Here is a 14,110-nt window from a genome sequence, read left to right on the forward strand (position 1 = left end):
CCTTCAGTCTTCACCAAAACACTAAGGTAGGTACATTAATGGTTTTGCTTTAAAAAAAAGATATATGAAAAAAAGATTAACTGTCCAAAGTCACCAGCTGCTAAAAGAGCTGTGACTCAAATGCAGCAGTCTACTTTCTAGTCCCTTTTTGATATTTCATTCATTGATTCAAATACGTTGACTATTTATTGTACATTGAGTATCATACTGGGAAATGTGCACTGTGCAATAAACAAGACAATTTATTCATGAAGCTCACCTTCTGATTCAAAACATTTGTTTTCTAACAAATACGTAATTTAATTATAGATTGTATATGTTATAAAAGAAATAGGTGATGTGACACAATAACTGGGAAAGACAACTTCCATTATGATGCTATCGAAAGGCTTCCTATCATTTCGTTCTGTTCTCGAACTCAGGCTGGCCACACAGTCAAACTAGGACCCTGAGGAGCAAAAGGTAGAAGACAGACCACTGCTAGTGAAAATGAAGTGGCATGAAAAATAAAGGGGGAAACAGACTTGTAAGTTACAGTGAGTTGGTGAAGCCCCCAAGCTGAGACTGAAAGAGGAGTTGTGATTTCAAATAACACACGTAGCCATTTTGGATAAGGACAGTATAAGCATAGCCTCTGACTAGAATGAGACTAGGTTAGGAGAAATACCCAAATTGTGGGGCTAGAGTCTTCAAACTTTATTATGGAGATAAGCATAATCAGACAATAGAAAAAGTAGTTTCTCTACAATGTCTCATTTGGTTAGTTTTTGGCAAACGTTTGTTTGCAAGATAAAGAATTACAGTAGAGAAATAAAAGAGACATTTGACTTGGTAACAAATTTTTTAAACTGCCCATCTGGGGTGGTAACAGGAATGGAGAAAGCTATTTCAGCCATTCTCAGTATGTCTGACAGATTCAAAATGGTACCTAAAAGATACCTGCAGAATCCAACGTGAAGTATTCTCAGTCCTACCACACTAAATAAAATCAAATGTGAAGACATTTATTCAACAATATTATTCAATATTTTCTCTACTGAACATCACCTATGCTTGATTAATATGGTTTCCTATTACTTTAAGATTTTATTACATAAGCGCTGGTACATAACTATCATTACAAAATGCATAGTGTATAACAGATTGTTCTACTCAGACGGTATACAATTTTCAAAAGTGAACTATTTTTTTTTTTTTTTTTTTTTTTTTTTTTTTTGTCTTTTTCATTTTTATCGGTACCGGGGATTGAACTCACGACCGCCTGCTTGCAAGGCAGGTGCTTATGCCGCTGAGCTAAACCCCCAGCCGAAAAGTGAACTATTTGTTTTCAGTCCTGGGCCCACACAGGTCTGTAGAAATTAAAAAACGTTAAGCAAAAGGACTGGCACTAGCTTTAGCTTGTTGAGTAGCCCCAATGCTATTTTTAGATCGGTAACACTTCCATGTGCCACTTTTTCCAAATGATACTAACAAGACCAAGGATCACAGTCTATGCAAAAAAGAGATCTATATATTGTAGGTAAGTCACTGTAGTCTTAGCTGTTACAAGTGTTGTGAACTTAAGGATTTTATTTTTAATTTTACAAATCGCTATTTATTTTAAAATGCATGTTTTAACGTTTGTTTTCATTTTTATTTACATTTCTATACAATACAGTGTTAAACTATACTGGCATCCTTTGAAAAACCAAAACTCCGTACACTACCAGCATTTCATGTTCATAGGGTAATCTGGGTCTCAGGACAACCTTGTGAAATATATAAGGAAAAGTATCATTACCCTTCTGTACAGGTAACACTAAAACTCAAAAAAGTATATAAATCTGACTAACTCAAGATCTCACAACAACTGGCAAGGGTAGCACAATGGCCATAATTTCTGGCTGGAGTTACGTTCTTCCTCCCCCAGGTCATAACCAATTGAATACTGATGTGCCCATTTTCAATACACCTGCACTGGAACTATGAGCCCAACTATTGCAGCCCTGTCTTTACTGAGTCTCCAAATGCGGCAGTGACACTTGTAATCTGTAAACACAAACACACGCTTTGCTCAAGACTCCGTTCAACGCTGAGTTTGCTCCACAGCATGACACTTATTATACACTACGGTCTCACCCATAACCTTCAGTGGAACAGTCTTCACCCCATGGGAAATTCTGTAACAGTAAAATTACTTCGTTCCATTCACTTACGTTTTAAATTAATAGTTTCCACGCCAAGGAAAAAGAACGAACCATACACACTGCGCTCACCGCCACCTCCGCCCAAAATCTGCTTAAGTGCCAAGCGCGGCAATAAAACACAAAGAAGTGGGGTTGGAAAGAAGCCACACTCTTCTCCGCGACTCCGCCGACCCAACACGACCCACCCAAACCAGGGCTCGCTCGGGCCCCGACCGCCGGTACCGGAGGAGGCGAGGCGAGGCTCGGCCCTGCGCGGCCGACCCCCGCCGGCGGCAGCCTCCTTCCCGCGCCCCGGAGGACACCAGCCAGGAGCGGGCGCAACGTCGCGCCCGAAGGTAGCAGGGGAACCCGGGCAGCTCCGCTTCCGCCCGGGCCTAGACCTCGGCGAGCAGCACCCCGGGCCGGGCCTTGAGTTAGGTTAGGCCGGAGGAGACTGCAGCCGCGAAGCGCGGAAGCGCGTCCGAGAAAGTGCGGAGCCGCGCGAGGGCCGGCGGGCGCGCGGCGGGGCGGAGGGCCGGAGGCCAGGCCGCGCCCAGGGCAGCGGGCCGCTACCTGCGAGCAGAAGTACGAGCCCTGGATGCCCAGCTTGATGCAGGTGGGACACTGGAGCTTGGCCTCGCTGCTGCAGCCGTCCGTCTCGCACACCCGCGTCTCCACGGCCGCCATGCTGCCCACTGCCAGAGGAGCGCCTCACCCAGCCAGAGGCGGAGGGCGGGACGGCGCGGAGGGCGGGAGCGAGCGGGGGAGGAGCGCTGCCGGCAGGCCGGGACTCGAGCCTCGGAGCGCGGCCCGCCAGGCCCAGCCGCGCGTCGCCCCGCCCCGGCCGGCCCGGCCCGGCCTGCCCCCACCTCAGCCCGCGCGCGCAGCCTGCGCCCCGCCCCGCCGCCTTCCCCGCGCCCGCTGCCCTTCCCCCCACCTGTTGGCCTTCGCGAGAGGCCGGCGACGGGGTCCAGCCGGGACTTTCCTGCACGGGAACCCAGCCGGCTGCGATCGTGACTCGGGCGCGGGAGAAGTGACCCGTACGCCGAACGGGTGGGGGCAGCTTCCGCTAAGTCCGCCCTGAGAGGGCTCACGTACAGCTCACAAGTGGTTGGCAGCAGCCTAGGTTCAAGTTGCTGCTCGGCATAACGCTGGTTCCGAGGCCTGACGGTCACCTCCAGAACCAAAGCGCTGTCCCAGAGCAGTGAGCAGGGCTCACATACGCCCTTTTCTGCTGCCTGATTTCAGGTTTTGTTGTTGTTGTTTGTTCGTTCGTTTAAGAAATTCCACCACCCCTATTGCACCATTCAAAATGTGTAGCGCTGGTAATATTAGCACAACTACCAGATAATGCAACAATATTTGTTGTATTACCCTAGTTGATTCTTGAAGAATAGGAGACAGTTGTGTTAATCCTGAAATGACATAGTTGAAAAAAGTTTTAAAGGTTTTCTGCCTGGACCCATGTGGCTCTTGAGATTCTTGGGTTGAAGGATGGCTGGAGGATGAGAAAATAAAAGAAAAAGCTGGGGTCAGGTGAAACCCTTAACCTCCTGATGGGCGGAAAGGATCTCCTCCCTCACTGCAGGGATGGTTTTTTAATACATTTTAGCAACTTAATGCTGCACAACACCCCGTGGTCCCAGCAGCCCACTGCGCTGGAGCTAGGTGTTTTCTGAACACAAAGCAGCTTCCTCAGGTGGTGTGCTTTGTTCCTGGAAGGCAGCCTTGCACCTGTGGTCATTTTCCAGCTTCATTGGCTCCCAACAATTATCAGACAAACCTGCTGTCTAAATCTTTCACCTATATTCCGGATTTCTAACTTGTGCTTGAATACCTTCCATCACTATGGATGAGAAATAATATCATCAACCAAATGCTGTGAACTTCGTATAACAATGTTTTTAAAAACTTTATCATTAGGGCTGGGAATTTAGCTCAGTGGAATAAGCGCCTGCTTTGCAAGTGTGGTCGTGAGTTCGATCCCTGATACTGATTAAAAAAAAAAAAAAAACCTTTACCATGGTTAATAATTTTTTTTACACAAAACCTTGTATCATTTTAATAACTTTTACTGGATAGGAATTAAGTAATGTAATGAAATCAAATAATAAAAATGTATAAATAATAAAAGTCCACATACAGAAACATATATGTCTAATATTTTAAATGAAAACTGGACTACAGAATACAGAATCTGTGGTTTAATCATTATATTGTGAGCGTCCTTTATTGTCACAAAATACACTGTTAACATTGCAACAGCAAGCAGAAACACTGAAATGACACCAAAATTTGGAGGCACATTTATTTATGTCAACAGGCACTGATTGGGATCATTCCCAAAATATCAGGCTCTCATCTCAAGTGGTCTAGGGCTTAGATGGGATAAACAAGTAGGAAGTACAGAGGAAGAATGGCTTGTCAATTAGGGATTGATTCTTACAATATGCATCATAGTGGCCAGCTATTTCTAAGAAACAAAAGTAACAGGAACTATAACTGGGCAACTAATGAACTGAAGTATACTTGGGGGGTGGGACAACAATTTTAGTGACTGTATAGTATTGGATAGTTTACTGAGCTAAATCCACTAATAATGATAATTTGGAGGACTCAAAAAAGATGGTGGATAGATAACAGCAAGCTACAGAGGCTCCCAGAGATAGTCAACTTAGATTCCAAAAATAATACAGTGTGGGGAGTCCCGAACAGAGGGAGATAGACCTTCCCAATCCAGGAAGAAACTAAGCTGAGAGAAAACAATTAAAAATACAGTCCTGGTAATACTATTGGAACAGCTACAGTCTCTGTACTGCCACTTGAACTCACTGCTTCAGCTTGCTGCCATTGCTGCTCTTGAACCCGCACAGTGGAAACTTATGGAGCTACCAAGAGCCCGCCAGTTTCAACTCACTGGAGACGCAGTCACACTAAGGATGGGAATCGGCAAACTGAACTGAGAGCCGAGCTGGCGGGGAACCTGCATTGACCTGTGGAGAGTGTCAGGAATAAAAACCCTTCCGTAGACAAAGAGACTCCAACAGATGACATTTTGGGACCAAGCAGACTGGACAGAACAAGGGGCTGCAGGGACTTCAGTCAGCTACTCCCTTCTCAAGAGGGATTGGTGGGGAGCACCTAACCTGAGTCATGCCCTGGACTGAGATCCAGTAGGCTAGCCCAAACCAAGTCCCTATCCCTGATAGTGCACCCTAATGCAGTGAAGCCTCAGCAGGTTCACTGACCCTGAGGGGCAGGCCCAGCAGAGGCTGCCTGGTCTGTATCTCCCTAGTACACTGAGTAGGCAGGAGCACCTAGCCATTGTGATTCAGACAAACTGTAATCAACAAAGAAAGAAGCTGGGCCTCCTATATACACCTGTGTGGAAGGAACAAAAAATATGAGAAGAGGAAGCAACAAGAAAGGGTCCCCATTCCCTAATCCTGAGAACATTGATCCAGGAAAAGTAAATGCAAAGGAGAATGAGGACAGCAAGCATGCAAGATCAGACACAGCACCAGTAGACATAAAGGGGTATCTTTGGGACCTCATAGACGAGTTCAAAAGTGAAATATTTAACCAAGTAAAGCAAGATATAAATAGAATAATTAAAGAAATGCTAAGGACATCTCAAGAAAAAACAGATTGAAGGAAGGAAGAACACAAAAAAGGGGAGAATTGTTTGATAAAGAAAATAAAGAAAACATAGAATACATGAAGCAGGTTCAAAGAGATTACCAGGAAGTTAAAAACTCCATTGAAAACTGGAAAAACAGCTTGAAAGAAACTAAGAATAGATTATCCAACCTAGAGAACAGGTTTGCAATGTGGGATCATGCAAGGAAAATTTTCTTAAGACTAACAAGAAATTAAACAGTAACAATACAAAGGCTACAAGATGACAAGAGGATCTATAATGAGAATAAAGAATGTGAATGAAGAAGCTGGGGTACAAACAAAGGAACTGCCAAGGCTATTCACAGAAATAATTAAGGAAAACTTCCCAAACATAGGAAAAGGAAAAGATATTCAGATGTATGAGGCATACAGAACTCCAGCCACCTAAAACCAAAACAGAACTACACCCAGGCATATAATAATCAAGATCCCAGAAATCCAATATAAGAATATCAAAAGCTGTCAGAGATAAGAAACAGATTACCTACAAGGGAGACTTCTCAGCACAAACCATCAAATTGAGAAGAGAGTGGAGCAAAGTATTCCAACTCCTGAAAGAAAATAACCTCCAGCCAAGATTGATGTATCCTGAAAAATTGTCTCTGGAAATTAATGGAAAAACAAGATGCTTCTAAGATAAGGAGGAACTGGGGGAATTCACAACCACCAATCCAACCCTACAGAGAATACTACAGGACATTCTAAAGAGAGAGAAAAGCACCAGAATTTCAGGAACAGTGGCAGAGAGGCCCCAATGAATGGAACAAAAAGCAAAATGAAGAAAACAAATAAACAATAACAGAAAAAGATCACAACATAAATGAGGCAGAGAGGGTTGGATATAATTTCTAATATGGATGGCCCAGATATACTAAATTAAGGAAAAAAGAGAATCACAGGCAGAGTGGATCAAGTGGTAGGATCCACTGAGATGCTCTTTATAGGAAATATAATTAACTCGAAGAAGGGTATATGGACCAAAATCAAATACGAGAAAATAGAACTCTATGTGATAGGGAACCAGAGAGTAATAGGGGCAACTGGACCAATATTTATGGATAGGTTGGAAAGACAGGCTTTAATAAGTAAAGAAATATAACTAGAGATCAAGTCCAATAGTGAAAAAGTTCAGAAACACTTAGGTAAATAGCAGGTTGCCCCCCCCCCAATATAAAACCAAGGGTATTGGGGAGACCCAAGAATACTCAGTACATCCTGGGTGAGTGAAAAGGGAGTAATAGTCTTAAAAAAGACAGCAGAAGATATTGTTAATAGTGTTAAAACCCATATTACTCGCACCACTCTGCTTAGATAGAACTTATTCCACCTTAGTTTGTATACAAGCACTAGATCTGAGGGCACAGATAGCTATCCCAAAATTATCAAGATACAGCACAGTGATCATCTTTAATTTCCTATTAACTTAATCTGGATCCCTGTATAACTTATACTGTTATATCATGACTGATCTTAGTTAAATCTGATTTGTTTGATTGCTGCTTATTATTGACAGATTTTATTCAAAACTGTTAGGTTGATAGTATCAAGTCAGAGAGTATAGACAACTATACTGAATGTGATAATGACTCACTACAATACTCATTCTGATTTCACGACTACCTGTTTTTGTAGTTCTACACTATCTACAAAGTTGGATTTCTATTAATACTGTTATGTACTGATATATTCAATTATACTTTATCTGATGATATAGCCAATTCTGTTGATGATAACAAGAGATAGCACAGTAACCATGATAGAACTCCTTTTACAGCAGTTTGATGTCTTTTTAGTTTTATGTGTCTATAGGAATATGTTTTGTTCTCTCCTGCTTTGTTCTGTTTCTCCCTCTAATATAGAAAGGATAGAAATACATGTTAAGACTCAAGCTGGCATAAAATCTATAAACAGTTTACGAGAACTGATCTTATAACACATGATGAAATGAGCAAATGCTTTGAAGCAAAAAAAGGCACCACAGGACCCAGTGCTGATTCCGAAGTGTCATGATGTGAAATCCAGCAATACTATTAATCTTTGTTCAGAGTGATTTTAGTCTGCTTTAGTTTATTTAATCTCAACATAAATGAAGATATAGATGAATGCGTACATGTTTAAGTGTATAGGATTGATAGCCATGTTACTAAGTTTTCATTAGATAGTTGAACAGAACTATTTGCAGTCTCCCTGTTTGGATTCCCATTTATATGTTCCACTTTTGTATCTTGAACAATTATTTGTAAGAGGACAATATGTAAACATCAACAAGTAATTTATTACTGTTTGGTTTTTTTAAAGTATGTACTATTTCTAACTGTTTTCCATTTTGTTTTGTCTTTCTTTAAATAAAAAATGGTAATTTGGGTTATTTTTAATTATTGTATACTATGTACAAAGCTTCAGTGAATACTGTTTTATATACATCTTTGCATACATTCTCATTTACTTATTATATATGCTTAAAAGAGGACTTGTACTATCATCCTCTACAGTTTGCCATATTTTTAGGTATTTCATAATTTACTGCAAAACATTATTTTAAAAGGAAATACAGTCACTTTATGATTGAGGAAAGCGACATACTCTCATATCTATGTTATCAAAGTGAAAATCACCAATAAGGGACAAATTAATACTGCAATCTACCTATGTGAAACACCAGAAAATCACAGTATATTTTTTGTAGTATTCCTGTCCAAAATGCATAGCTAATTCTAAACACAAGTAAATATCAGACAACCCAAAAGTGAAGACAACCTGTAGTGTAATTGACCTGTACTCTTCAAAATGCCATTGTTTTGAGAAACTATTCCAGATCTGAAGAGACCAAAAAGACACTACTAGCTGCCAATACATGATTATAGGTTAGAATTTGGACCAGAAGAAAAACATTTCTGCTATTTAAAAAATAACTTGTATTGAATCCTTAGAAATTTTATGACTTTGACAGTTAAAGTGCAGGTACCTATACACTGATATGAATGTGTCTGTGCATGTGTGTTGATGTTTGGGAGACAAAATAACCGTGACAGGATGTTAATAATTGGGATACCTTGGAATAACAGTCCTTTTTCCAATTCTTGCAGCTTTTCCATTATTTTTTAAAATTCTTCCTGGATGTGAGTGAAGCCCCAATACCTAGACCAGATCTAAAAAATATGGATTCAGAAACATGAAGTATAGCAGAAGCAAAATTTTAATAATGCTTCCATAGAAATAGCTGTCTGTCCAAAGGTAGTTACACACAATTCAAACAAGTAGTGACCTTTATACCTCTAGCCTGCAAGGTCCCTTTCCCTGTCCCTCATTGATGGAAATAACAGAGGTATAATCTTTCTTGATTGTGATCTCAGTTTCCCCAATTTCTCAGAAAGCACCTTCTCTCCCCCTCCTACCCCTCCCCCTCCTTTGTGCTTCTTTTTGACTGTAAAACTTTGCTTGCATAGCAAGTATCTAGACCTGATGCTTCATTCTGGGATTTTCTAAGTCGGAGTCATTCTTTGTGGATCAGTCACTACCTTTCTGTCCAAAGCTAAACAATGCACCCTCTAGCTATAGTATTTCTTACACTAGGATTCAATTCCCAGCAATAGCAACAGAAAATTTACATCATCTACAGGGTCAAGTCCAAACCAGACTGCTTGTATATACCCCTTGTTTAACTCATTAGCCTCTTTTCTCACTATTCTTTTGACTCTCTAATAATAGCAAACTGCTCCTGGTTTCTTGAATGTACTGCAATGTCTTTCTTTCATGTTCTTATTCCTACTGTTCTCTCTACCTGGAGGACCATTCCTCATTCTCTCTTAATGAGATTATTATTTCTTTACTGTTCAGCTTCAACCCTACTTGATCTGTTAAATTTTTGCTGACTTCTTTGGCTTCATTCAGTGCCGCCTCTCTTCCACCCCTAAGCCAAGTGCTACTGTTGCAATTAATAACACATTTAGCCAATACTTAGTAAGGATTTATAATATCCTAGTGTTGGCTCACAGAGTTTATCATACCCCCAGCATGGTGTTGGAAATTCAAGCCCTACTTCCAAATCTCCTAGCAGCAGATACAAAAGGATGGTGGGTGATGACTCTGTCATCACAGATAATTCAAAAAATACTCTCTTTTCCAGAAAATTATCTGAGACAAACAGTGATAGCCATGTTTTGAGGATGATGCCATACAGTACAAAATTTGGTTCTCCCCATGTGAGTCAGGATCTTCAACATTAGTTCCTTCATATAACCATACTTTTAACCAGTCTGCAAGCTCCCAGTGTTTCCAGGATACACTATCATTACACTGGGAAGTGAGACCAAATTCCCATCCCTATCCAGCATATAGACATTATAGCAGGAACAGCATTACACTGATCATGGATCTGATCACCAGTACCGAAGAAACAGAGAAGTACACAGGAATGAATGCCTACAGCCATGACTAGAGTAGAAGAAACAATAGTAGAGATGGAAAATGCTGTTCATCTCAACACTAGCAAGCATTAAAGGGACATTATGTAACAGGGCCATTTTAGGCTCTTTTCACTAATTTGGTATGATAAAATAAAAAGCTGCAGAGCAGCTACATAAATTGCTATACTTCTTTATGTTTGTTTAAAACTAAGGCTACAGAGATTGTGGTTAGAATTTTATTATATTTATAATTGTTGTAATCCCCACAGAGCCCCTGAGATGAAAAATGGGGCAAGACCCCAAGATGACAAATGGGGCAAGATGTCTTTTTTTAAAAGAAGCGCTTTTATTTTAGCTGGCCCAGCGACACAATGCAGGTGGAATTTGCAAAGCTGTGCAACTGAGTTAGAGTTTTGACTGATTTTTATAGTTCATTTATGATTAGCTCATTGATCATTAAGTACATAGGGATAAGAAACAGAAATAAGGTGGGCCTTTTGTTCCCCTTTGCTTGAGGCAAGAGGCATTTCACAGTGGGTGGTTAGCCAATTCATAGCCCTTGGTCTGCCAATTCCAGGAACATTTGTCTCTCATAAAGGGAACAATGGTTGACACAGCATCATTTGTCTCTTACAAGGGGAACAAAAGTTGACATTGCACACAGGTCACTAAGGTAGGGGGGATGACGCATTACAAAACAGCAGAAGGATGCGGTCAGTTAATTTATAACTATGTGGTTGGTGCTTGGTTACTGGGGTAACGAGCTCAGTACAGAATGACAATATTACTAATAACTATCTTTTTAAGTAACTATTTTTGTTAATTATCTTTTAATCAACTATTTTAATTTTTCAACATCTTAGTATAACAATAATCTTACACTCAATATTTTACAAAGAAAGGATTTAATGCAAAAGAAAGTAACACAATCCCTAATCATTTTAGATAAGAAAGAAGATTACATAGATTGTTTAAACTATAACGCAAATATTTCAGTTATCTTTTATCTTTTGGTAATGCAAGAGCTATCTTATTAAATAAGTCTGATTTTGATGTATATAATGGAAAACATCCAAGTTGATAGTTTGAAACAGCTGTTTTGCAAACAAATTAGAAAATAGAAATTTTCAATAATTTGTTTTATTAACAGTTTATTCATAAAAACATCAAATTTGGGGATAAAGTATATATAAATCTGTGGCATACTCTTTTGAACACTACTCTCATAAAAATATAATTCTATACATACTATTTCACTCTAAAATTTTAGGATTTTTCATTACATTATGTTAGTCAGCGTCATGGTTTATGTTTGTGTCCCCCAGGCCTCATGAGTTTGCATTGTGTATTTGTGATTGGTTCATTGTCTAGTGCTTGGATTGATGGTGTCAGTGCTCTACCCACCTAGGGGTGGAGCCAGGATGTGATGTAATGGCAGGAAGAAGGTGTGTTTTGTTCTTTGCTGGTTCGAGTTTGCTGTTGGTGACCGCCATGAACTGCAGCCCAGCCATGCCTGCCTGTCTTGGAGCCAACTGAGTGTGGACTGAAACCTCCAAAAACTGTAAGAAATAAACCTTTCCTTTCCCAACTTTGGGCTTCAGGTATTTTGTCTCAGTGACCAGCATAAAGTAACTAAGACAGTCAGGAAGTTAAATGTCTGTGCATATAGGTTTTAATTCTTTTTTTTGGGACAAAATCTCATTGTGTAGTTGAGAGTGACTTTGAACTCAGTGGGTTACCCACACTGGTTCTGAACTCGGGGCAATGTCTTTCTGTTTAGAGCTGTTAAAGCTGGAAATTGACCACACGTGCAGGGCTGCTGCAAGGCCAGGACATGGCCATAACAAGTGCACCTGGAGCAAGTCATGTGAAGAAGTTACTTCAGCCTAGAGAACACCTAGCCCCAAGAAAATCCAAGCAATGGGTTTCTAGGAGGTGGAGTTGAAATTGACATCATTCTTCTGAGTATATAAATAAACCTGCTACAGTGGTTGAGCAGTTCTTTTACATCCATCAAGAGAGTAAGGGCTCCACCTGACCCCAGCTTTATCTTTTCTTTATTTTGTCATCCTCTCTCAGTCCTTCACCTCAAGGAACCTCAAGAGTCACATGGTGAAGCAGGGAGGCATCGCAGCTTCCTGAGGCACCTCAGCCTGTGGTGAGTGCCCAGCACAGTCTGCCCAAATCTCAGACTGTTCCGGACCCCCCAGGCTTCTGGGTGCAGTGAAGTGGAGCAGTGGGTTAGAGGCCACTACAGCTGCCTCCCCCCCCCCCCCCCCCCCCCCCCGGCTACACTTGGAAGTCTGCTGAGCTCCTGACGGATGGGCGGGCCTACACTAACCCCCGAGCCCAGCCGCACCTAGCCATCTCCTGCAGAGGAGGAGCTGGGCGGATCCGGAGTCCCTGCAGAAGCCCGTTCCTTTGTCTGAAGGACTGAATACTTCTACAAGCAGGGAGGCATCGCAGCTTCCTGAGGCACCTCAGCCTGTGGTGAGTGCCCAGCACAGTCTGCCCAAATCTCAGACTGTTCCGGACCCCCCAGGCTTCTGGGTGCAGTGAAGTGGAGCAGTGGGTTAGAGGCCACTACAGCTGCCTCCCCATCCCCCCCCCCGGCTACACTTGGAAGTCTGCTGAGCTCCTGACGGATGGGCAGGCCTACACTAACCCCCGAGCCCAGCCGCGCCTAGCCATCTGCCTGCAGAGGAGGAGCTGGGCGGATCTGGAGTGCCTGCAGAAGTCCCTTCCTTTGCCTAGAGGACTGTGGATATCTCTGCAAGCAGGGAGGGATCACAGGCTCCTGAGGCACTGTGGCCTGTGGAGAGCACCCTAACCCGGCTGCAATTGAAGAGCTGTGGATCTTCCAAGGGGCAGGTGGGGGCACAGTGTCCCTGAGGCCCAGCTTGTCTGGAACTGCGGAGTTCTGAGCAGGCAGAGGAGGGACACTGGTTCTGCAGGCCCAATGGCTTGGGGTAGTGTGGTGTCAGAGGCTCAGTAGCTCCAAGCGTAGAAGGGGATTTTCAACAGATCCTGAGGAAGCTTTCAAATAACACTTGAAACACAGAAATATACAAAATGACAAAACGAAAGACCAAATTACAACCTCAAACCTCCAGCCCATCTCAGGAAACCCTAGGAGCAATGTATATAGAAGAAAATATATCCCATCCACCTCATATATCGGACATAATAGCTACTGAAGTTGACAAACAACTCCAGGAAGCTTTAAAGAAATTCAAACTCGAAATAATCTCCCAGATAAAAGAAGAAATGATAAAAGAAATGAAAGAGATTCTAAATATATCTAAAGAAAACACAGATAAAAAATTGGAGGAACTAAACAAAAAGATAGAATCCCTAGACGAGCAATATAAGAAACAAACAGAATACATAATGCAGATGCACAGAGATATACAGGAAATAAAAAACTCCACTGAAAGTTGTAAAAACCGCCTTAATGAAAGTGAAGATAGAATTTCAGACCTTGAAGACATGATTGCAGCTAGTGAACAGGAAAGGAAAGATCTTTTGAAAATAACAAGGAACCAGGAAACAACAATTCAACAACTGCAAGACGATGCAAAGAAGAATAACATAAGAATGATAGGGATTAATGAAAGAGAGGGAGACAACATAAAGGATGTCAAGCGGATATTTAGAGAAGTAATAGCTGAAAATTTCCCAAGCATGAGATCAGAAACTGACATCAAGATCAGTGAAGCATATAGAACTCCAAACACTCATAACCAAAATAAAACTACACCCAGACATATAATAATCACCATCCCAGAAATCCAACACAAGAATAGATTACTAAAAGCTGTCAGAGAGACAAGACAGATCACTTATAAAGGAAAACCT

General features: G+C 41.6%; 1 protein-coding gene and 1 pseudogene across 3 annotated transcripts in view; one reads left to right on the plus strand and one right to left on the minus strand.

The window, feature by feature from the left end:
• The window catches only part of Metap1 (methionyl aminopeptidase 1), a 92,478-nt gene extending 89,478 nt beyond the window's left edge, over window positions 1-3,000 (minus strand). The window contains exon 1 of one of the 3 annotated variants that reach the window (XM_063247327.1): window positions 2,739-3,000. In XM_063247327.1, the coding sequence (XP_063103397.1) occupies window positions 2,739-2,852 (114 nt within the window). In that variant the 5' untranslated portion in view covers window positions 2,853-3,000. The remainder of the gene's footprint in view (window positions 1-2,738) is intronic. The other 2 variants (XM_063247326.1, XM_063247329.1) reach the window with 2 other exon arrangements.
• A 6,018-nt stretch (window positions 3,001-9,018) lies between these two features.
• Window positions 9,019-10,335, plus strand: LOC134475550 (RNA-binding protein 7-like; annotated as a pseudogene).
• The last annotated feature ends 3,775 nt before the right edge of the window (window positions 10,336-14,110 follow it).

The sequence above is a fragment of the Cavia porcellus genome, unplaced genomic scaffold (genome assembly GCF_034190915.1).
Source record: "Cavia porcellus strain 051 isolate PalLab524CR breed Dunkin Hartley unplaced genomic scaffold, mCavPor4.1 scaffold_4, whole genome shotgun sequence".
In the NCBI taxonomy this organism is placed as follows: Eukaryota; Metazoa; Chordata; class Mammalia; order Rodentia; family Caviidae; genus Cavia; species Cavia porcellus.